General features: G+C 37.2%; 1 protein-coding gene across 2 annotated transcripts in view; it reads right to left on the reverse strand.

Annotated features, from left to right (window-relative positions):
- Nucleotides 1-25,467, reverse strand: part of DENND1B (DENN domain containing 1B) — a 253,203-nt gene that overhangs the window by 111,314 nt on the left and 116,422 nt on the right. The window contains exons 5-9 of one of the 2 annotated variants that reach the window (XM_039484996.1): nt 25,211-25,330; nt 10,337-10,406; nt 7,911-7,991; nt 2,321-2,380; nt 72-125 (exon numbers count right to left, since the gene is read on the reverse strand). In XM_039484996.1, coding sequence (XP_039340930.1) covers nt 72-125; nt 2,321-2,380; nt 7,911-7,991; nt 10,337-10,406; nt 25,211-25,330 — 385 coding nt within the window. The remainder of the gene's footprint in view (nt 1-71; nt 126-2,320; nt 2,381-7,910; nt 7,992-10,336; nt 10,407-25,210; nt 25,331-25,467) is intronic. The other variant, XM_039484997.1, reaches the window with a different exon arrangement.

Here is a 25,467-nt window from a genome sequence, read left to right on the forward strand (position 1 = left end):
GTAATTCAGCCACACCCATCGAACAAGGTTAACACCACTGGTTAGATATTTTAAAAAAACAACATACTTACACTTTCTGGGATTGTTGGCAATCCAGTTAGATCAGGAGTAATGAAGTACGAATGCTAATTAATGGGGGGGAAACAAAATTAATATTTTGTGCAGAAAGAGACCAAGAATACAAATTGTGTGTGTATGTGCGTGTATATATTATAAAATAAAGCAGACCAGAACACCAAAGATTCAGCAGATCAAAAATCAACATGCCATTGCTTTAGAGTCATAATGAAATTATGCAAATTTTAAATATTGTGTCAAGATTGAGCGTAAGAAACAGCAGATACAATCTGGGACTAATGATTAAGAGTTTATGACAAATAGGTTTCCCCCCACAAAAATTTACAAGAGAACAAAATCTAAATTTAGGCTGGAAGAGGAAAAATCATTTACCTAAGAAAATAAATTCATTAGGACAGAGAGAATGTTACTGCAGGTACAGTTCCCCTCAATTTCACAACAATCTTTAAACAGAAAATTAGGACAAGACTACTTTACTTTCCACATTAATCTATGACAAATATTAACAACCTTATACAACTTTATATATTTAAAGGTTGAGCAACATTCTGGATGTAAATACAGACCAGATCAAACTCAGTACGGGTGTAATTCACTAATTTATATTAATCCAGTTACTTCAATACTTAGACCAGGAATGAATTTGGTTCAATAAGTTTAACATATCATAGTGTCCTAGCCTAAACCTTGTACGAGAAAAAAATGTATTTATCCCATTTTCTTAGTGAGCATATACTCTACAATTTAAAATAACTGCCTTTGTTTATATCTATATCTAGATACAGATATAGATATTTGAACAACCAATATAAAAATAAAATGTATTTCTAGTCAAACTTTAAAAAGATTAACTAGAACATAATGAAATATATAAAAATATATAAAAATTTTAATATAGCTTGTGTTTAATCAGCAAATGTAATTTATTATTGCTATTTACTATATGCATGTAGGAAGATCTTACTGCACCAGACTGATGGACTTAAAGAACATTTGCCCCATAACATTAATTAGCTTATTTGGCACTAGCTAAAAAGTCCACACACTAGCTATACAAAAAGAATGCATTACATGACACTGTGCCCTGTGCACAATAAATAAACCAAGATACAGATGTGAATTAATATAGTAATGAAAGACAAAGAAAATTATTTTTCCAATTGCCAAGGCCAAGAATACACCCAGATAGATGAAAAAAATCCTCTGTTTTCTGTTTATACCAAACTTTTAATTCTCTTCTCCTCCCCCACTACCCACAAACACAGAGTATTTAAGGCTACAGAATATTATTCGGTTGTAACTTAGAAGTGAAACAATCAATGATTTTCTAACTGTTCATGATTTTAACAGAGAAATAATCAGTTCAATGAGCAGAACAGCAGAGATGTGCTATAGGAAGCCATCACCCACTACTGCTATGATCAGCTACAGCAGAACCTCAGAGTTACAGACACCAGAGTTATGAACTGACCAGTCAACCACACTCATCTGGAACCAGAAGTACAAAATCAGGCAGCAGAAATAAAAATAAATAAATAAATAAATAATTTAAAAAACGGCAAATAGCGTACAGTACTGTGTTAAATGTACACTACTAAAAAAAAATAAAGGGAAAGTTTAAAAAAATAGATTTGACAAGGTAAGGAAACTGTTTCCATGCTTGTTTCATTCATAAACAGCATTTTTTCTTCTGCATAGTAAAGTTTCAAAGGTGTATTAAGCCAATGTTCAGTTGTAAACTTTTGAAAGAACCACCATAATGTTTTGTTCAGAGTTATGAACAACCTCCATTCCCGAGGTGTTGGTAACTCTGAGGTTCTACTATATTTCCAGTGCAAATAATATAGCTTGGAGTACTGCAACCTATTCTGAGGTCTCTTAGGAAGAGATTATAATCTGTTGTAATAGGTATGAAATTAACAAGTGCTGGCCACTACCATGCTTCTGCTATTTAAAAAGTGGAAGTGAGACTAAATGTAGGATATTTATTCCATCATCTCCATTTTAAATTTTGTTTTGTTTTTGCAGTCGGATTATAATTCACACATACTGCAGTTTTGAAATAAGGTCAGTATAAACAGAAATATATTAATAAAGATTGGGTTTTTAGACTAGAAAGCCACAGAATAATCATTTTTCAAAAGACCATATAAGAACAGCCTGAAATCAACAGAGAAATCATCTGTCAAGTAATTATTTCTTTCATTGGTAGGATTTAGGTAGCCAGTTCTCTTAAACTCACCGATACTAGGTACGGCTGATTTTTCAGAACTTGCTCACTTGCAAAAAACATCTCTTGATTCTTATGCAACATGAGAGAAAAATTGAACATTTTGTTTTTTAAACCAAAAGATTCAATCTGATTCATAATATTGTAACTATAAAAGTAACTGTGGCAAAGATTTCAATATGCAATAATCTTTTTAGAAGAATGAAAATGTCAAATGACTTAATCAGTAGAATTTCAGGTTCTGACCTTCTACATAACAATGCAAGACTCATTTGTTGTATACAATTAACTAAAATACTATAATAGACCAACAGAGAATGCATAAAAGCTATGGATAAAATGGCAGGACATAAAATGTATTTGCAGGGTGATTAAGCAAAGTTAAAGATTGGGGGGGGGTTGTATTTTTGTTGGTTGAAGAAAGTAGAAAATGTCATTACATTGTGTTCTGTATTTGTGTTTAACTAGGAGTTAGACTTTAGTTTTTTAACAATTAATGATGACATGACCCAGACCTTGGTTCCATATATTGAAACAAATTTCCTAGGTTGGACAGTCCTGATTTCACCTCTTAGCATCAAAGCAGTAACACTGTTATAAAAGCATCACAGTGCAGTTGAAGTATAGGTATCAGTAAGAATCCATAACTTTCAACCACCCCTCAATAAAGCTCTATCTAGGGGTGCAGCTTTCTGACCCACACATTCAATGTACATGTAATCAGGGGAATGGACAGGCTTGAAGTGTGGTAATAGTCAAAGGAGTGACTCACTCATCAGATCTGTTACCTGTGTATATTCAGACCACAACTGGCTGACATTTCTGACAAATGTGAACCATTATTACGCAGGGCTGCCCAGAGGGGGGGGGGCAAGTGGGGCAATTTGCCCCAGGCCCCGCAGGGGCCCCCAAGAGAATACAGTATTCTATAGTATTGCAACTTTTTTTATGGAAGGGGCCCCAAAAATTGCTTTGCCCCAGGCCCCCTGAATCCTCTGGGCGGCCCTGTTATTACGTTTTATTCCTGTTAGCTATACAAGGCCAAAACATCAAAGGGCTTGTCTACACGGCACCACAGTGAACTACAGGGCTGTGAACTGCAGAGCTCACCAAAGCGTGACATGCTAACTTCCCTGTGTGGATGCTGCTGGTGCAAAGTAAAAGATGTTTACTTCACAGTAATATAGTACTTCCAAAACACTACAGAACAAACTAGGTACTTTTTAGTTTGCACCCGTAGCATCCATGTAGGGTAGTTTGCATGCCACACTTTGATGTACTCTGTAGTTGACACCTCAGTAGTCTGGGCTTCAGGGCATTGTAAACAGAGCCTGAAAGTGTGTGACCTGGATTGCATTCTGGCTCACATATCATGGACAGAATCCTTTAACATGGTAAGTTCCATATGAAGAATCTTTTTTTTTTTTTTTACCAGTGCTGATGTGTGAGACTGAAAGAACACAGCTTGGCTTCCAGATCTCAGAATGAGTTTGTGGTGTTTTTTCCAACTGTCAGCATCCTTTTACTTCTGCACCAAGAAATGTGACCTAGACCCACTCAGGGACAGTAAACAAGGAATTCCATAGTGCCATTTTTACAGTCATTCTTCAGAATAGAACTTAATTTTAAATCTATTAGCATCCACAGTTTAAGACCATGCCACTTAAATATGGGAGAAAGGGACACAACAAAGAGATACAAATTTAAGGCAGATGGCAGACTAGAACAGCTTCTGGATTCCTGCAACAGTGCCAGTTACCAGAGCACATGGGTCTAGATCAAGTTCAGCAAGGAATTCTCACCCAGTTTGACTGATTTAGTCCATTTGTTTATTTGTTAAAGGTATTAAAATTTGATCCCACACCACTTCCTGTCTTGGCATTGGGTCTCCATTTATATAAGTACCTTTCATGTAAATGGATTCCAAAGCAAAAATTGTTTGGCACAGTACTCTCCCCTTCCCCCAGACACAAAGGGGATCATGGCCAAGGGATGGTGGCTAAAGGAATAGCTTCCCTTCCAGTCAGCCTGCAGTTTAGCTAATCCCACTTTTTCCCTCCATCCTCTTAACCCAAGGGAAAGGGGGAACCATTAGAGAAGCCATGACCCCTTTCTTGCTGCTGGCCAGACAACACCCCATCCCTTTAAAGTAGCCTGGAACACATTTTAACCCAGGCAACCTCTCTAAGATGAAAGGCAACAACTGTAAAAGAGAACAGTAGCAATTCTCAAGGTAAGACAGGAAGTGAAGAAGTTTGCTATATCCAATTGTGACTAGAGTAGAAATTTTAAATAGGAAGGATGTAAATTGCAATACTCTTGCAATACAATACTACAATACTCTTCCAAAAAGTGCCAAGGTGTAGTGTTAAATGATGTATTGATTTTCTTTTCTAAAATATATTCCACTTGGTTTTTGTCTTGAAATGTTATTTTGAAGATGTTGAAAAATTTGAGAGCCATAAAAATTATTTGAGGGCTAGATAAAATGCCTTATAGTGAAAGACAAAGAGCTCAATCTGTTCAGTTTAGAAAAAAAAAAAGAGTGAGTGGTGACTTGATTACAGTATATAAGTACCTTCATGGGCAGAAATACTAGATACTAAATGACTTCAATCTATCAGAGAAAGGTATAACAAGAACCAATGGCTGGAAGCTCAAGCCAGACAAATTCAAATTAGAAATTTGGCACACATTTTCAATAGTAAGGGTGATTAACCATTGGCACAAGTACTAAGTGGTAGATTCTCCATCTCTCAATGACTTTAAATCAAGACTGGATGTCCTTTTACAAGATGAATATAAATCAGAAGATAGGAACTGTAGAAAATTGATAAGGGAAGCAAAGGGACACAAGGTGAAATCTATGGACAGTAGAGTAAAGGACAACTTTTTAAAGTGCAACACGAACAAAAAGAATCCTAATAACAGAATCAGTTCATTAGTAGATGGAAATAGTCGAACTATCAATAACAATGCAGAAAAGGCAGAAGTATTCAATACATATTTCTATTCTGGTAGCTGGGAAAAAAACAGATTATGCAGTCATATCATACAACAACTATCTTTCCATTCCACTAATATCTCAGGAGACAACAGCAACTACTAAAGTTGGACATTTCTAAATCAGCAGGTCCAAATACCTTCCATCCAAGAGTTTTAAACGAGCTAGCTGAGGAGCTCACTGGACTGTTAATGTTTATTTTTAATAAAACTTGGAACACTGGAAAGTTCCAGGAGACTGGAAGAAAGCTAATGTTGTGCCAATTTTTAAAAAGGGTAAAAAGGATGACCCAGGTATTTATAGGCCTATCAGTCTGACATCAATCCTGGGCAAAATAATGGATCAGCCGATATGGGTCTCAATTAATAAAGAATTAAAGGAGGGTAATGCAATTAATGCAAATCAACATGGTTATATGGGGAAAAAATATGAGATTACAAGTTTGGTTGATAAAGGTAATAGTGTTGATGTAATATATTTAGACTTCTGTAAGGCTTTTGACTTGGTATCACATGACCTTTTGATAAAAAATTAGACAGATATAAAATTAACATGGCACACATTAAATGGATTAAAAGCTGGCTACTGATAGGTCACAAATGTAATTGCAAATACTAAATCATCATCAAACGGAGGTGTTTCTAGTCAGGACCCACAGGATCAGTTCTTGACCCTAGGCTATTTAATGTTTTTTATTAATGATCGGGAAGAATGCATAAAATCGTCACTGATAAAGTTTGCAGATGACACACAATTTGTGGGAATGGTAAATAATGAAGAGGATAGGTCAATAACATAGAGCAATCTGGATCACTTTGTCAGCTGGATGCAAGCAAACAGTATGCATTTTAATATCACTAAAGGTAAATGTATACATCTAGGAATTAAGAATGTAGGCCACACTTACAAGACGGGGGGCTCTACCCTGGGAAGAAATGACTCTGAAAAAGAGTGGGGGTCACGGTCAATAATCAGCTGAATATGAGCTACCAATGTGGCCAAAAGGGCTAATGCGATCCTTGGATGGAACAGGGGAATCTCCTGTAGGAGTAGAGGGGTTATTTACCTCCATATTTGGCACTGGTGTGACTGTTGCTGGAACACTGTGTCCAGTTCTGGTGTCCACAATTCAAGAAGGACGTAGATAAATTGGACAGGGTTCAGAGAAGAGCCACAAGAATGATTAAAGGATTAGAAAACATGCCTTATGGGGTAGACTCAAGGAGCTCAATCTAGTTAGCTTAACAAAGAGAGGGTTAAGGGGTGACTTTATTACAGTCTACAAGTATCTACATGAGGAACAAAGATTTAATAATGGGCTATACAATCTAACAGAGAAAGATATAACACAGCCCAATGCTGGAAGCCAAAGCTAAACAAATTCAGACTGGAAAAAGGGTGTAAATTTTTAATAGTGAGAGTAATTAACTATGGAACAACATACCAAGAGTCATGGTAAACTGTCCATCGCCGATAATTGAGATTGGATGTTTTTTTAAAATATATGGTCTAGGTATTTTGGGGAAGTTCTATGGCTGTGTTATACAATTCTAAACACAAATCTGAAATGCTATATATTATATGCCAAAAACGTACAACCTAAAGCTTCATTAATGTTACAAATTCAAAATACAAAAAAGGTCAAGAACTGCAAAAATTGTGGTTCTCATATAACATTAACTTGCCCACATTTGGCATGCTGCTTTATTTTTCTACCCAACCAGCATATATTTTAGCATGCCGTTCAAAAACACTATTTCAGCCAGAAAAATATTAACTATGAAAGGTGACCTCAGGGTAGGGTGACCAGACAGCAAGTGTGAAAAATTGGGTGGAGTGGGGTGTAATAGGTGCTTATATAAGACAAAGCCCCATATATCACGACTGTCCCTATAAAACCAGGACCTCTGGTCACCCTATCTCAGGGAGTTGTACTCTTTGAAAAGCAAATCCAATATGATAGCAGTAAGTGATGAGTGCAACACTTTGCTGTTCCTGTGGGAGCCATAATCCGCTACAATTTTAGGACACATTCCCACATCATCTTACATGTTTGCAAATTCATTGATCTGGACCTGCAGAAATCTTTACACAGTTCAGTAAAACCCTCCTTTTCTTTTCTGCACTCCACCCTGGCATGATCAAGCACAAGTGGGAAAAGGGGGCAACTGCAGGCAGGCAATAGAAAAGCCAAGCTCAGACTGACATATGACATACTCTTCCCTACTCAGGTGTTCAGAAGCCAAGGCACAGATCTTGATCCACAGCAAGAGTAACTAAAGATACTCCTCTGAGACAGCAGGCAACGAACAAGATAGGGAGTAGCATTGCCAGTTGCTATGGTAGCTTGCCCTCTTACCATGCAGCAAACCTCAATTTCTGTTAGGTTAGGATTGGAGTCTGCACGCACACACACACACACACACACACACACTTTTTACATGGTAAGTGAATACAGCATGGCAAGCCATTTAACAATAGGAGGCAATATGATGAGATATTAATAATTTAGCACCAATATCCAGGTTTTGTCTGGGTTTTTTGACCACAAGAAACTGTACATTTTTACAATAAAGAAATAATACACAGGATACCTACCACGTTTAAACTGACAGGAGTGTTTGCCTTTGGCACAGGGTGGCTATACAGTGATTTTAACATATCATTCAAGTCATTTTCCTACAGAAAATATTTAAAAAGAAGTACTTAATAACCATACACAAATAATACATATTCCATTTTAACAAGTATCTTTTCATTTAATCACAGATAACTTCATCTCATAGTGCAACTGCCATATATTAAAGTACATGCACAATCTACTTTTATGGCTCAGAGAATGATCATTTCTTGCAAGTTCTGAAGTCAGTTTCTTTAACATTTATTTTCTTTCTCTACACTTCCTGATATACACATGTAATTTAACCATGTTACTTGAACCCCTTCAAAATGGTTCATGCTAAAAATGGTATTAACACAGTTTACCTGGCCTGACAACACCTTTCTAAAATTGTATTAGCTTTGGGACTTCTCTATACAACATTTAACTCTACATATGGCTTGGATCTGTACACAACATGGTTAGCACAAGTTTAACAACCATGGCAGTTAATGTGCCTAGGCTGCCACGTGGTTGTCTTTCTGTGACCTGACCAGGTCATTATACTTATGTTGCTTCAAAGACAAGACTCCCTAATCATATTTGTGTTACTGAGCTGACTGGGTCTTCTTTCCTCCTACCTCTACATATAATAGAACATCACTGGAAGCATTTCCTTTTGGATTGCTTGTTGCACTCAATGTCTATGTCCTACAGGCACTCTAACCCCTACTGAGACTATGGGACAGCGCCTCTGAATTTCCCAAAATGCATTAACGCAAACATAATTAGGCAGAGCGGTACATGTGAATGCATACAGATCTCATATGGTAGAACAGTAAATAAAGCTGCCGTGGAAACACAACACAAATGTGTTTTTTGTTACTGGGTCTGTTTAGGGTGTCACAACCTGGTTTCCAAAACTGAATTGTATTTAGGAATGGTAATGGAACCTAGATCATGATTTTTATATTCATAAATTCAGTCCTAAATTGAACAGGCAAAGCACAACAGCTTGAAATATTATAAAATAGTTCGGCTAATGAGATCAAGCTAAATGTGGAGAAAGGGTCAACATGTCAGCAGAACTGTACATTCAACTTTCATATAAACTTATCCAATTTGTCTGAAGAGGGCTGTCATCTCTCTATGCAAAGATGGGTGGAGTTACTCAGGTATTAGCAAATAAGGCCTTAGGTTTAGATCTTTGACTGGGTCAGGGAGACAAGGAGCTCTCTGATAGATTTATTAGTTCAAGAGACGGGGGAAGAGGCACTACACCAAATCAAATACTTCCACTTTGTACAGTGCCAGAAAGAACTTATGGCCCACTAAAGCATAGAGTTCTTTAACATACACGATAATAAAGTTGCAGCTTTGTCAGCTAAACATTGAACTACTATTTATTTGTTTAGTGCCAACAAGCACCAGGAAAGGCCCAAAGGTAAAGACAGGCCTTGCCCTGCATGAGGCTTGTCATTCAAGCAAGTAAAAAGCCCTATTACAATTAAATAGTAAGATTAAGACAAAACAAAATTTAATATGATTTAATATGCTAACAATGGGACTTCAGTGACCATTACATTCTGTTTTACTTAAGATAATGCAACAGGGCTATTATATTTTCTTTATATATAAAATGTTATTGTTTTCTTTAACCTGTTTCCGATAGGTATAATTATTGCACGTATATTCTTGCAATCTCAGCATCTGCAGCCAACAGCATATGGCTAACCTTTTTCTCTTTTAAAAATTACATTTAGTATACCAAGATACTTGAAGCAGGAAAGTATATCTTTAATACTTTTAATAAAGACAGATGCCAGTATTTTCTTTCCTGTGTAATCCTGTGAATATATCTAATGGCTCATGAATATGCAAACTAAACTATCATGATTCTTCACTGAGTGCTACAAGCAGTTTCCCTCTTCTAGTCAAGATGACAGTTTGATGAAGTAGTTTTTAGTTAATATGAAGGACAAAGTAGTACATCAAATCTAATGCAGTTCAGAAAAATTGTATCTGTTAACCAGATAGTTCCTGAGATTTGGGGTTTATCAATCAACATATCATGGAGTTCTCCAGTGGCTTGAGACTCTGCTTACACTTAGCCCAGGATTTGTTTACAGAAGAAGGACTGACACTTTGCTGTAGTAAGTTCTCAGCAACTTTTTTAAATTAATACATGACATCCACGTAATAGTGGCAGCAGCATATCCAAAAAAAGTTTTAATAACATTGGAATATGGCAAACTTCCTGTCCACTTAGCAAAATTAAAATGCATGCATTTTTTATTTTGTTGCAAATTTTAAATACATTGTTCAAACATGCAGACAGTATGGAACAGTTTTGTAGGATTTAAAATTATGATGATTAATTTCAGGTAAAATATTTTATTAGAAATAAACAAATATCTAAAAGTACCTGTTCTTTAGCCAAATAATCTGCCAGAGTATTTAACAATTTGTAGTATACCTCAAACCATGGCAGGTAACTGTAAAAATAGAAATATGTATATTATTAGTAGTAGTATTACCAAATATAATAAGAAAATTATTGCCTATTTTCCAGTTTCCCATAATATTTATTGCAGATTAACTTTAATCATACTTCCATCATAAACATTTTGAGCAAATGCTAACTTGCATTTTTTTTATTTATGACAGTATATTATTTCCAGAAAGCATAATAATTACATTTCTTAAAGTTGTGCTTATTATACAAAATTATACTTTTAAACATCCAGTTCAGCAGTACTATTAATGCTCATATTTCAGCACATAGGTAAGCCATTTCTGGTTATACAGTAAGACAGACAAGCATTACAGACAAAAAGTGAAGACAGATCTTAAAACTGTTTGATTTTTCTAATGATATTTTAAGACCAAAAGCATTTTAAACATTCCTGAATTGATACAAATGTAATTCCTCGTATGCTTAGTGGTTGTAGTTCCATGCACTCATGCAATTTGTTTTTATGAAAATAGATTTGCCTTAGACCCCAGTCCTATACTGTGTAGTTCATGGGCAGACTGCCATAACTGTATGGAACCCTCAGTTAGTCTCTGGGGCTTTCTGTGGACACAACTGCCCAGCCACACACACTACCCCATGCAAGACTGGGTCTTTAAAGCACTATTCAAAAATATGTCAAATAAATATTGGTCTCTCTGCAAAATAATCTCTACATATAGACTTTAGAAGCCATGTTCATGTACAAATATTAGTAATTTACATGTACAAATATATGAACATAAAGAATATTTAATAATCTTCAAACCCAAGTCTGCAGTCCGTATGCATGCGGCACTCAGACCTCAAAGTAATTATCAGATAACAAATGTGGTCCCAATCCTTCCAGTCCTTACACACATCAGTAACTTTGCATCAGCAAACTATTATGTTTCCAGATAATGGGCTTTTATCTCTGACATCACTAATAACTGGACATTAATTCTTTTAAAATGTAAAAAAAAAACTTTCCAAAATCATTTTTCATGCACACAATTTAAGTTTAGTAAATCTTACCATTACTACCCAAAACAATACCAAGATAAATTACATATGTACAAGCTACTATGTACATTTTCTTCTGTTTTAGTATTTCATCACAAATATAATGGTACCTCTAGAATACTGCCAACTGAATATTACAAGGTCTATAATTGATTTAAAAGCTTTGGGAGGAAGTCTTTTTTTAAAAACTGAACATTATTTCATTACAAAATACTGTAATGTAATTTTATCACATAGAAACCCACAGATGCACACTGTACAGCAGCATATTATAAATGCAGTATTTCTCTGTATTTTTTTAACATCCAACACGTGTTTTGGATATATTTGTGAAGTTTAAAGGATATGTATCAGAGAGTATTATGCTAGCTGCATGTCAATTGCCAAAGAAAACTCCCAGGATGAAGATTCTAGAAGCTTTTCCTCAGAGGAAAGGGAAACCTGTTAAGATAGTCCTGGGTTGGTGTGAAAGCCAGTCTTGTCCAGCGAGTGTACTGAAGAGTTAAAGTTTTTTCATAAAAACTCAGTTGATCAAGCCAAGTGAATAGCTGGCCAGGCTGAAGAAACAGAATCTCCAGTTTTCAAGGCAGGGAATGGTATACATTTATTATTTTAGTTTGGTTTTGGGACATGATGATGGTTTACATTACAAAGTAATTTTAGTTTGCTATTCTTATAGTTACTTCACTGTTGGTTCTTATAGTAATTCCTCTTTTGCCTGATTCAGTTTTCCTTTTCTATCTTTGTATGTTTGGGAATGGTCCATTACTAAAGTTATAGTCTGCAAATCAATGTTATCTTCTAATCTATTTTCCCACATCTTATGGAGAATGTTTTATTAAAAATAATAGTAGCAGTGTTCAAAAGGGATGAAATAGTATCTGATTTTACTGCCTTTGCAGCACACTACTAAATACTGTAATCCAAGAAGATTATTAAGCCACAGAAATAAACAACATTATTAGTATTAGTTACGTGCCTACAGAGTGCTTGAAGCAGGGCCACCCAGAAAATTCAGGGGGCCTGGGGTGCCGGGGCGGAAGGACCCCCACCACGGGTCTTCAGGGCCCTGCGAGAGTTTTCCAGGGCCCCCGGAGCGAGTAAAGGACCTCACTCCAGGGCCCCCAAAAAACTCTTGTAGGGGCCCCTGTAGGGCCCGGGGCAAATTGCCCCACTTGCCCTCTTCCCCTCCCCCCCCGGGCGGCCCTGGCTTGAAGCTGCATAAGACACGTATAAAAACAATCCCTGTCTCATGAAGCTTAAATAGTAGAAGGCTAACATAGAGGAGATGGGATACATTGGAAGCCAGAGCTAACTTACAATGTTTTTCTTTTTCTTAAATATTATTTTGCATTCACTTCCTGTTGGCAGGGTTTAAAAATAAGAGGCTTTTGGAGGATAAAGGAAGGATGGTTTGCTTGGAGAATTCGAAATAGGCAGTTATTCCATGTCGAAGAGGAGGTGCAGAAAAATGCACCAAGATTGGGGACCAGCAGAAGGAAATAAATGGAGTGTCTGTAGAATGACAATTCATGATCCATGGGTCAGGTGAGACACAGAGGAAACTATAAGGTGTTCAATTTATCTACCTCAGAACAACTTCATTGATTCTGACTGACTTTTTATCCAGGGATTTTACTCCAAGGAGTTTCAGAACTTAAAATCTAATCTTTGACCACCAGAAATCTTTCCACTGAATCTAAAAGCCCATCCTATGTTTTCCACGTGTTTACCAGACATGTCTGTAAGAATAAATTAATTAATGGAGGGTAGTGAGAAGTTGATTGTTTCCACAAGTGGAGACAGAATAACCAATATCTTCCATCTGAAATATTATGCCAGTTCCAAATATCTCACCATTATTTGTTTGGTTTTTTTAAAAAGCACACACTATCCTGCAAGCATGACTATACAATACACATAAAATATGACATCTATGCCATCTTATTTAAAACTGCCTGGTTTCGTAATTCTAACATTTATTTATAAAAGTATGTAACCCAAAAAAGGATCAATAATAGGCAAATTTTCAGAGGCAAGCGTGCAAAAGTGAGCATTTATTTTGAAAACTTTCCTATTTAAAGAAGATTTTTAAATGTATGTGGCAAACATCACCTCTCTCCTACATAGAAATTTTATCAAACTCAAACTCAAGGTTTTAAAATTTGAACTGTTTTTTAAGAAGTGGGGTAAACTGACTGATGGTAGTTCTGTACCAAGTGTATCTAGCATACAGCAGACCCTCCGAGTTACGAATTGACCAAACACACACCTCATTTGGAACTGGAAGTACGTAATCAGGCAGTAGCAGAGATAAAAAAATAAAATAAAAAAAATAAAGGCAAATAGCATACAGTACTGTATTAAACGTACACTACTAAAAAAAAATAAAGGGAAAGTTTAAAAAATAGATTTTATAGAATAAAAAAACTGTTTCTGTGCTTGTTTCATTTAAATTAAGATGGTTAAAAACAGCATTTTTATTTCTGCATAGTAAAGTTTCAAAGCTGTATTAAGACAATGTTTAGTTGAAATCTTTTGAAAGAACCACCATAATGCTTTGTTCAGAGTTACAAACATTTCAGAGTTACAAACAACCTCCATTACTGAGGTGTTCGTAAATCTGAGGTTCTACTGTATCTTTAAAATGGAAGAGTTTGAAACTACTTAGCTATTTTAGTTGTTCATATATCAATATGCTTATGAAAACAAGTGGCAATGTGTTAACATCTCTCATTATTTCAGCTGAGGCTGACTAGCTTTGAGTCTGAATGAAAATATTTTACCCTGAAGCAGCTTTTGGGAAATATATGTCTGCACCCTAGCTAATTCACAAGAGTAGATAATCCCAGTTCTGTACACTTCCGAGAGACTGGTCTTCTCTCCAAGAGAGCTGACAAATTTGAACTGCTATTTTTTTTAAATAGATGATGGGTAAGGTTTAAAATATTGGAAAATGCGATATAATAAAAAATAAAAAAAAAGATTTCAAGAATCTGCTTCTGTCTGAAGAGACAGACACCTCCCCAAACTGCGATGACTTCAAATGTCCTGCCCAATATGTGACTGTAGCTCACATTGAAGCAGATGTCTTTCTGAAAGCTGCTAGAGGCTTTAGGCTCCTGCAGGGAGTCCACAAGTCAGCAGAGTTTGGGCTGAAGCAGACTGTTTCCTGAAAGCTGCTACAGACACACTCTAAACAGTTAGCTTTCTTTAAAAGGCTTTAATGCACATTGTGCCGTCTGTTAACTACATCTGAGTCCATATCTTAGTGCTTTAACAGACGTTTATGCTACCTGGTATTATTTATGGTAGTTAAAGTGTGACTTTATTGCATAACTTGATTAGTATTTGCTCTTCAATACCCTAGGACAGTGGTCCCCAACCGGGACATCTATGTGCACCCGTGTACTGTCCGGTGGACGAGCATCCACTGAAATGCCGCCGAGAACCAGCGCTGGTTTTTGGCGGCGACGCCTCTGGATGACGCTGCTTGTCAGCAGCAACGTCTATTGATGTTGCCACTTCTCAGCGGCATTTCGGCAGATGCTCGTCCACCGGCCACGGTCCTTGGTGGCTCGTCGTCCGGTGCCTGCCAGACGAAAAAGGTTGGGGACCACTGCCCTGGGATATAATTGTTCAGTGTACCCCATCACACCTAACTAAAGGGCACACAGTGCTATAGATGTGAGCGTTGTGTGTTATGGTGAAACACTGACTAGAAAATTCCAAGTTTCTTCCTGATAGATGATGTTTCCTGTTATCTTTTGGAAATATGTTAATAGTAGAGTTTATTGGGTGGCTGAAATGCAATATATATGTCTAGTGGGGAAAGTGTTAACTGCAAAACCCAACACAAATCAAACACTGTACTGCAGAACAAATAAAAAGTGGCTCTCAGTCTAATATAGTGATGTAGATTGGTGTTTTGCTCTAAGTATTTATCTATAAAACCATCATACAATTTATAAATTACAGAATCATTTTTCATACTGGTCACAGGGGGTTAGTTTAGACTATCCATAAATTTTCCTGTGTTGTGCTATGTAGCAACATCTCAGCAGTAGTACTACAGTATCTTTTCCTACTATGTTTCTCTTTTCAGTAGAAAACACAAAGCTCTAAAATATACGTCCCTTGACTTCTGAGCCTTCATTTTTCATTATCAAGAGTACACTGCGAAAACAAGTGTTCCCATTTTAATCTCACATAATGCTTATATTTATCTCTACCAGTCTATGAACTTAGCTCCCACTTACTACAAAAACAAAAATTGATACAATATTAAAACAGATGCAGAGAGAAAGGTCATATTCATATTCTGAAACTAGTGATGCTTAGCACACAGCTAAGGGAGGTTTTCCTTCCTTATAAGCAGGCATACTTACTGTACTTCTAGTGCCCCAAATATTTCTTCCTTTAAGAAAAAATACACTGATTTTATATGCCCACATTATAGATGCTAACAAAAACTTGAATTATAAAAAAATAAAGTGAAGGAAATCTTAGTAGTTGAATACAAAGTTTTAAATGCTGTAGTAGAAAGCCTTTTACTTCATAGCTGGAATACTACAACAATAATTACCTTTAGCTTAAAAACTGTTAAAATCATAGAAAATTAGGTTAAAATAATTTTAAGCATGCTACTTATAACCAAAAAAAGCAAGGGAAGCAAATCTTAACTCACACAGTTGCAAAAAAAGAAAAGAACAATATATACACATCATCCTGACAGCATAAAACTAATTAAAAAAACCAAAACCTCAGAGTGGTAGTCTATACTTTTTAAGTAAATCTTTTTTTCAGGTATCCAATAGTGCAAATTAAGTGTTTCTGCCCAAATTTTTAACTTTACTTTCTTTACAATATTTCCACAGTACACTGCAAAGAGTGAAAAGAAGGCAACTGGACCTCCTGAATTTTGGGGAGGGGTGTGTGTATATTTGTCTAATAAGTGCTAGTAATCATATGAGAATTTTATTCTTAAAATATCATTTAAGCATTTGTTTTATCTTGATATTGAAAAAGAAAAGAAAATATATGTAAAAGCAGCACTACATTAATACACATAACACTGCAAAAACAAGTATTTGTACACAACAAAAAAAAATCAGTGAGGAAATTTGTCAGTTTCAAGCTTACAGACACTACTATACGTGTTTAAAAATTACTTTAAAAGGTATGTGATACAGTATTATTTGTCACTGGACAATAGAGGCTCTTGTAGAGCAATGACAGCCTAATATCAAGGCCTGAGCTTGCAAACACTTATTCCCATGAATAATCTCATTGATTTGAACAGGATTACTTGTGAAAGTATTTGCAGGATTCGGGCTCTACATTTTTATTCAGTAATATGTAGATTTTTAATACAGTGCTATTGTGTTTATGCACCAGACCTATAAGCATAAAAAGTGTTGTGGAGGGAAGAAGCTACTCAGTCCCTCTCAAGAAAATAATTCATCCAAAGCTCATTACAATTTTGATAGAAAAAGGGCCTTAACATTTTTATTAAAAAATAAATATGAGCTCAAAACTGCCAAACTGATTTCTTTTGAGTGCAGGTAAAAAAAGAAGTCTCTAAATAAGGAAGAACTTGCTACCCAAGTTTGAACTCATACAAATATGCAAGATCAATTTATTAAATTATTATTTCACTGCCTTACAATAACAACAAAAGGATTGAAGCCCCATTGTGGTAGCCACTGTAGAAACACAAAGGACGATATGGGATGGAGTTTTCATAAGTACCTGAGTGACTTAGGCTGCTAAGTCCCTTCAGAGGTGACTCAGGGTGCGCTAACGCGCACTATGGGGGAGTGAATTCTAAAGTGTACTCATGTGTTGCGCATTAATCAGTCCATGAAGACCCTGTTGGTGCATGCATCTACACAGACCAACTAATGTACACCACATTTGTGCACTTTAGGAATCACACCCCCCTGGTGCGCAATTCCCCACCAAGCAGACAAGCCCTCAGACTCTTGGAAGCGTAAATCTCATTGATTTGCAATGAGATGTGAGTTTCTAAATGTCTAAATTACCTTTGAAAAATAGGACTTCAGCTCCCAAATCATTTTTGAAAGCTTTACTCATGGTCTCTGCCCTGAAGAGTTTACTATGTATAAGTTTCTGAAAATCAAATTTGGAAAACTTGACAATCTCTTCATTCACTGGTGTATAAGGTGCTACAATAAACTTTTCTTGAAATGAAAAGAATAAATCCTATAACACAACTTCTGCAACATAGATCACGAAAATGAAAATTTTTTGCTTTTAAAATCCAGGAGATTTTATCTACAAATGTGCCAATCACTGTAATGAAAAAAACACTACCACAAAATCTTTCATGGGTAATTAAAAAAGTGTATTTAGCATTTTCTTCTAATCCAAAGTAGCAACAAGGCAGGAGCTCAGACTTTTATTCAAAGTCATGCATCATCTTTGTCACAGTAAGTAGACTTCCACCTCACTTATGTTTCTACAATAGCTCTGATAAAACTTTTACATTCATGAGTCAAAGGTTAAATAAAGGAAAGGAAATGTTTTCTGTCAAATAGTCAGGTAACCACTAACAGTCCTGAACTATCAGCAGGAATCTAACTTCTAGTAATCAAATAAAACTAAGGAAACCGCCTTTCCGTAGCTAAATGTCTAATGTCTAGGGGCTACTTTTCTGTCTGGAAAATTGACACAAAATGTGTAAAATTGAAACATTCTGCTTCTAAGGGATTTGCCTAAAGGAAGAGTGAGAAAGCTTCAAGCATGGTCTGAGTTGAAGAACTACAAAGGCTTACCATATAAACCTGTCTTCCTTATTAGAGCATTTCATTTGGAAATGTAGGTGACAATTTTACAGTCATAAAATTTCATTAATCAAATCTAAGGCAGAAAATTTTTAATGATGTCTTGCATTTCTCAGAGTACATAAGGTCAACATTAGAAGCAGTCAGCAGTTGCAAGATTTTAACAAAATGAATCACAGCTGTAATAGTTGGCCTTTCTATTCAAACAATTTAGTTGTAGACAATACAACATTAATTTAGTATTGCTCAATATCTGTAGTATGTTTTTTTCTAAATAGTATCAAAATATTTAGTAATAAAATATAAAAGAATCACACTTCCCCCCATGATAACAGAAGAATACTTAAAATTTACAAACATATTATAGGATACCAATCAAATCTGAATTTGCAAACATTTGCCATTATTCATATTAAAAAAATGAATTAGAAAAAAGACCCAATCTAGCACATAAGCACAACAGGGTATATTTAAAAAAATACTCTGAAGGAGAACCCCACTGTGCTTACATACTAGAGGGCATGTATGGCATGTTAGCTGAAAAGTTCGGAGGGGACAACGCACACAGCAGGACTCTACATTGTGAGCTTCACAAAGCAGTCTTAAAGAGTCCTGCAAAGAATCATGCACAACTAATGGAGGGGAATCCAACAGATTTCTTTTTTTCTGGATTCACTATATGGTTGGTTTCCCACTTATTTGTAATGGGCTTTGGGTTTGGTAGCTGGAATCAGAATCGTTTAAGGTACATTGTATCAATGTCTCTTTCTTTAAAATTAAAAGGTGTTAAATCTATATATTGGGTTATTTTTCTTTCACTGTGTCAACATAAACAAAATAGACTTACACTAGCTGCCACCTTATAGGAAACTTTGAAAAAAACATTCTAACTTACAGACAATTCTCCCTGTATACACCTACACACACACAGTCTGCATTTTTCTTCCCCTTCTTTTATTACTGTAAGAATTTCATGAGTACAAGAAGAGTACATCTTGTGGTATTTATTCTCCTGTGGCTACAATGTCAAAACTGGTTTCCTCATATTAAAGTTTCAAGTGAAGGATGCCTGCGTTTGTTCTGCTTCCCACCTGCCCACTCAACAACTCACCCAATATCTTTACTTTCTTCTCTCCTTTTTGTTTGGCCTACTCCTGCTTTCCCATACAACCTTCACAGGCTGTACTGAATTTAGTTACACGTTACCATGGCATTATGCCCCATATTCTTCATAGAGATATTGTTATGATATGATTAGGGCATAACTATGATGTATTTTATGCAAGACAGGTCATGTGACATATCATTGAAATGGTTATGATTTATTGAATATGATTATCCTATTTATATGTATGTATCATTTTTGTATCTGAAATTAGGAATATTGTCTATGCATCTATTACAAATATGTTTACACCTGGAGAATGCCCACTAGGCAGAATGCAATCAGTCTAGATGGCAGGCCATTATGGAGAACAATAGGTTTTTGAAGACTCCAATCTCTCACCAGGAAGACTTCCTGGGGACACTGCAAACAGCCTCTGAGTCATGGCTGTGGTGGCCCTACAGGGATATCTGACCAAATCACCTGGTACTGGACTCCATCATAATGCTAGTGATTTTGCACTGATGGGGGTGGGACTCAAACTGGGAGAGAAAGGGTTCCTGACATATGCAAAAGCTACTTAAGGCAGGGGAGTGACATCATCGTGGTTCACTCTTCACTGACTCCCCACCCAAGAAAGAGGACTGCTGGAAACACCTGAGAAACAAAAAGACTGAATTTGCGGGGGAAAGGGCTGAACCCAGACTAGACAGCTGTCTAGCCTGTGAAAGGAATAACTGGAGTTTTAAGCTGCAACAAGTGTAGCTTGCCTTCAAGAATCTCTGCAATCTGGCTAAAACAACATTAAGGATGAGAATTTGATACAGGCATCCAATTTCTTTAGTATATTAAGCTTAGATTGTGTGTTTGTTTTATTTGCTAGGTAATCTGCTTTGATCTGTTTGCTATCCCTTATAATCACCTAAAATCTATCTTTTGTAGTTAATAAACTTGTTTTGTTTTGTTTTGTCTTGTCTTGTCTTGTCTAAAATCAGGGGAGGGAGGGATAGCTCAGTGGTTTGAGCACTGGCCTGCTAAACACAGGGTTGTGAGTTCAATCCTTCAGGGGGCTACTTAGGGATCTGGGGCAAAAATTGGTCCTGCTAGTGAAGGCAGGGGGCTGGACTCAATGACCTTTCAAGGTCCCTTCCAGTTCTAGGAGATTGGTATATCTCCAATTATTACCTTATTACCATAACTGTGGGGCAGAAAGCTGTGAATATTCTTCTCCACATTGAGGGAGGGGGTGAATTTCATGAGCTTATTCTTTACAGATCTCTGTGCAGCACAAGACAGTATAATTTTGGGTTTACCTTCTAGAGGGGGGTGTGCACTTGAGTACTGGGCAGTTCCTTAGCAGAGCCTTCCCATGTAGAGCTGATTGCAGCATCTGTGTGAAGCTGCAGCTGGGTGCGTCCCTACCTGTATGTGTAATGGTAAAGTGCAGTCTGAAGCCTGAGGGAGGGCTCGGCAGACTGAACAGGAGTACAGTGTAAAGGGGGCCCCCTCCATCTTCTAACCCTCGACTTTCCCCCAATTTGCCTTTATTAAAGCTACAGGAAACAATCTTAAGCAATCCTTAAGGGAACAAGTAATGTTCTTGCAATCAAAAATTAATCTTTTGTACAAGAACGTGCATCAATTTAAGATTTTCTTTGTATTTGGTCAATCTTTAAAATAAAAACTGCATACACTGGGGATACTCAGAGGCAATTCTAGCACAAATCTGTGTGTGAATACTAACACATTTGCTCACTGCTAATGAATTTTGAATGCACAGTACAGACTACATTGGATCCGAATATGTATCTATCAGAAATACAGACACATACATTCTATCAGCAAAGTTTCAATGCAATCTCATACAGTCAGCTAATAAAGAAACTGAAATCTCATATTTGTGAACTGCACATTTTCGGTATTAAGGACTACATAATACAATCACCTTACAGTACCTGATGCTTTTATATTGTACTCCATTTGTACAAAGAAAACAATGGAAAAACAATACTCATCCTGCTGGGAGATAAAGATTTAATGTGTTACAAAGTAAAAGCATGATCTTTTTGGCAGCATTCTACTCCTAAAAAGTTTTCTTTGTACTCAGAGTTAATGATTTTTTTCCACACCCTTCCCCTTGAGTTAAAGATGAATATTTTACCAATCCAGAAGTACAGTTTTATAAAGGCTGGTACAACTATGTATTCAGCATTGCATTGTAAATTTGAAATTGTCACCGCAGAAGCAATAAACACAATGTTTTTATTATGACGCAGTGAAAAATTATAGCTTGCCACTTTTCATTTCACTAGTTATTTCTACAAAGTAGCAGACCATCAGCCAGATCCTCAGCTTATGTATATCAATGTGGGTTCCACTGACTACAGTAGAGCAATGCCAATTTATACCAGCTTAGGATCTGGCTCCAATACTTTTTTTTAAGTAGACAGAAAGAGTATCACTTACAGTATTTTAACATTAGCACTTGTGTGTGTGGAACTGATGAAGCATTTATTGTTATAACATTAGAGACAAGTCAGACAAAGTTAGAAGAACAAGTAGAAAATGTTAGTTCTTAGTCTGATGTGGAAAGGCAGGGTCGTGGGCAATGGGAGTGACCGAAAGCAGTCGCTCTCAGTCTTTCCAGACTACTGTACCCCTTTCAGAAGTCTGATTTGTCTTGCATACCCCCAAATTACACCTCACTTAAAAACTATTTGCTTACAAAATCAGTCATAAAATACATTAGTACTGAAAAATTGCTTACTTTCTCATTTTTACCATATAATTATCAAATAAATCAATTGGAATATAAATATTGTACTTACATTTCAGTATATAGTATATAGAGCAGTATAAACAAGTCACAGTCTGTATGAAATTTTAGTTTATACTGACTTCGCTAGTGCTTTTTATGCAGCCTGTTGTACAACTAGGCAAATATCTAGATGAGCTCATGTACCCCTGGAAGACCTCAACGTATCCCAGAGATACATGTACCCCTGGTTGAGAACCACTGAGCAAAAGCGCAGGAATAAATTTTCCCTGAGCCTAAACAAGACATACCAGCAAAAGGTATAACAAAGAAAATGGTTCAGTATCCTCATGCTCCACAAAAGCCAAGACGGATGTATTTTTCAAGTGTTTTTATTAAATATTCTTTGCTGCTTCTATTAAATAGTTATCATCATTACTATAAGAAAGCCAATTAAAAATGCATGAGAAAATACAGACTTCCACATTCATACCCAGTTCCTTATTCACTGGTTTGGACAAAGCAAAAAGTGACCACCAGACAGTTTCTCATTAATATATTGATTTTTTTAATCACTCCAAAAACCCTGCCTGCAAGGCAATGTCATTACATTAGAGGCTGCTGAATATGCTAGTAAAGATTTGACTGGGTATTTTCAGCAACAAAAATGCTCTTTCTACAAACTTCTCTGCTGCCATTTCCCTTTCTCTCTTTGTATCCAGCCTACTTATGCCCATCTTCCCTACACACAGTGCTAGGCCTTTTCCCTAGCTCATGTCCCTAACCTCCTGATGCCCTTCACCATCTCCTCTAGACCAGTGTTTTTCATATCGTGGGTCAAGACCCAGTACTGGGTCGCGGCATTTCAGGCACTGGGTCGCCTTGCTCTGGTCAGCACCACCAACCAGGCTGTTGAAAGTCCCGTTGGCGGTGCTGCCCAGCTAATGCAGGCGAGTGCCTACCTAATCCGACACCGCGCTGCACCCCAGAAGCGGTCAGCAGTGGGTCCGGCTTCTAGACAGGGGAGCCACGGGGCCCCGCGCACTGCCCCCACCCTGAGCACTGGCTCTAAACTCCCATTGGCTGGCAACCGGCCAATGGGAGCAGGGGGCGGTGCTTGCGGGCAATAGTCATGTGAAACCTCTTGCGAGCCTCTGCCTAGGAGCTGGACCTGCTGCTGGCCGCTTCCACGGTGCCAGGACAGGCAGGAAGCGTGCCTCTGCACCCCAGCTGCACCACTGACCAGGAGCCTCCGGAGATAAGTCCATGCCCCAACCCTGTGCCCCAATCCCCTACTGCAGCCCTGAGCCCTCTCCCCCACACACAAACCTGGAACCCCTTCCTGCACCCCAAATCCCTCATCCCCAGCCCCACCCCAGAGCCTGCACCCCCATCCCAGAGCCCTGACTCCCTCCTGCACCCCAACCCGCTGCCCCAGCCCTGAGCCCTCGAAACCCAGAACCCCTTCCTGCACCCCAAACCTCCCATCCCCAGCCCCATCCCAGAGCCTGCACCTCCAGCCAAGAGCCCTGAACCCCCCCTCACACCTCAACCCCCTGCACCAGCCCTGAGCCCCCTCCCACACCCTGAACCCCTCATTCCCAGCCCCCCTCCCACAGCCCTCACCCCCACACCCCAACCCTCTGCCCCTGCTCTGAGCCCCTCCCACACCCCAAACCCCTCATCCCCAGCTCTGTTGGGTTGTCGGCATCAACAATTTCCTTCAACTGGGTTCCCAGAAAAAAAGTTTGAAAAGCACTGATCTAGATGAGCTGTCCAGCTTCTGATCCTCTACTTCCCAACTCCTCTTCACAGGCTATCCACCTTCTCCACTGTTCTTCAGGATACTCTTCTCCCACTGGCAGATCCTGGCTCCTTTCTCATTTGTCTGTGGTTGATGGCTCCAGTACTGCGGCTGGCTCCCATTTTGAGACCAACTTCCTGTCCTTGTCCTACACTGCAGCTAGACTGGTTCCTCCAGTTTTTTCCTAGTTGGTTTTACAAGATGTTTGTTTTGATCAGCTTTTAATTAAGTAGTTTGCTACATTCTTGTTCTTTAGGTTTTGTCAGCTTTAGAGCTGCTAGATAAAACTTGTCAGGAGTTTTCAGTCAGAATGATTTTTCAATGGAAAATGAAGTTTCTGTAAAATTAAAATTTCCCATGAAAAATTTTTGACTGGCCTTTTTGTTTTTATTTTCCATAAGGAAAACCAAAACAAAATATTTTGCTTTGCTCGGTTTGAAATATTTGGTACAAGAACTACATCTCCTATGATGCAATGCAGTTGCTCCTCTAACCAAGCAGCATGGTGCATCATAAGAATCACCTATCTGCAGGTGCCTTATACCAGGTGTAGTCCAGCCAAGGAGCTCAGACCACAGGAGAGAATGGTGGCTTCACCACACAGAAATGCAATTTAATGTCAAACTAACATGAAAGGACACATCTCAGGTCAGTACAACAAATCAAATTAAAACATTTTGATTCGGGAATATCAAAATGTTTTTAATTGAAAATGCTGAAACAAAATGTTTTGTTATTTCTGAATCAAAATGTTTCAAAATATTTTGATCCACAAAATGTTTGATATTTTAACTTTCATTTTTGGTGAAAATTATGCACACATAAAGGAACACAGATAGAAACGTTGCTGTGATGCAATGATCTTCAGGACTCAAGAATTCCAACTGATTAGCTCTGGAATATCACATCAGAATTAATACAGCTAGTAACAATATTGAACTACTTGAAACATCTGTATCAATTGTTTCATTAAAAAATATATTAGCACACATGTAACATTTCAAGACAGAAAAGCTATATAATATTCTCAAATATCTCTTTAAAGCACATCTTTCCTATTATTTATGTAGGAATATTTACTTTATCCCTAGGTTCAATTTTATAAAAATCATTTAACTTATTCCTTTGTCAAAAATTAATTGTTAATACTATTATGGACAAAGGAAACGATGGTATGTGAGTATACATCATCATTCAGAAGATTTTCGATCTATTTAAAAGTCTCTATGCATTTTAAAGCACAACAAAATATAACCCTAAAAATAACAAGTCCATGGCGTAAGAAACTCAAGTTTTAGTTATACTCACTCACCTTACAATACAGAGGCAGACTTTGCCTCCTGATGTTAACCGGCAAAATCCAAACTTTTGTTTACTTTCAATGTCTGTAAGCACAAAGGTAAAGTGCTGTCCTACTTGATTTTGGGACACTCTAAAAAAAATTAAAAACAGATTTTAAAATGGCTAAATAATATATGACAGTACACTGGGGAAAAAACAGTTTTAAAATTTTACAAATATTTAATTCAGTTAGCAGCATGGACAATAGGAAAAAAACAGTATTTTAAA

Source organism: Mauremys reevesii, linkage group 8, assembly GCF_016161935.1.
Source record: "Mauremys reevesii isolate NIE-2019 linkage group 8, ASM1616193v1, whole genome shotgun sequence".
Taxonomy (NCBI): Eukaryota; Metazoa; Chordata; order Testudines; family Geoemydidae; genus Mauremys; species Mauremys reevesii.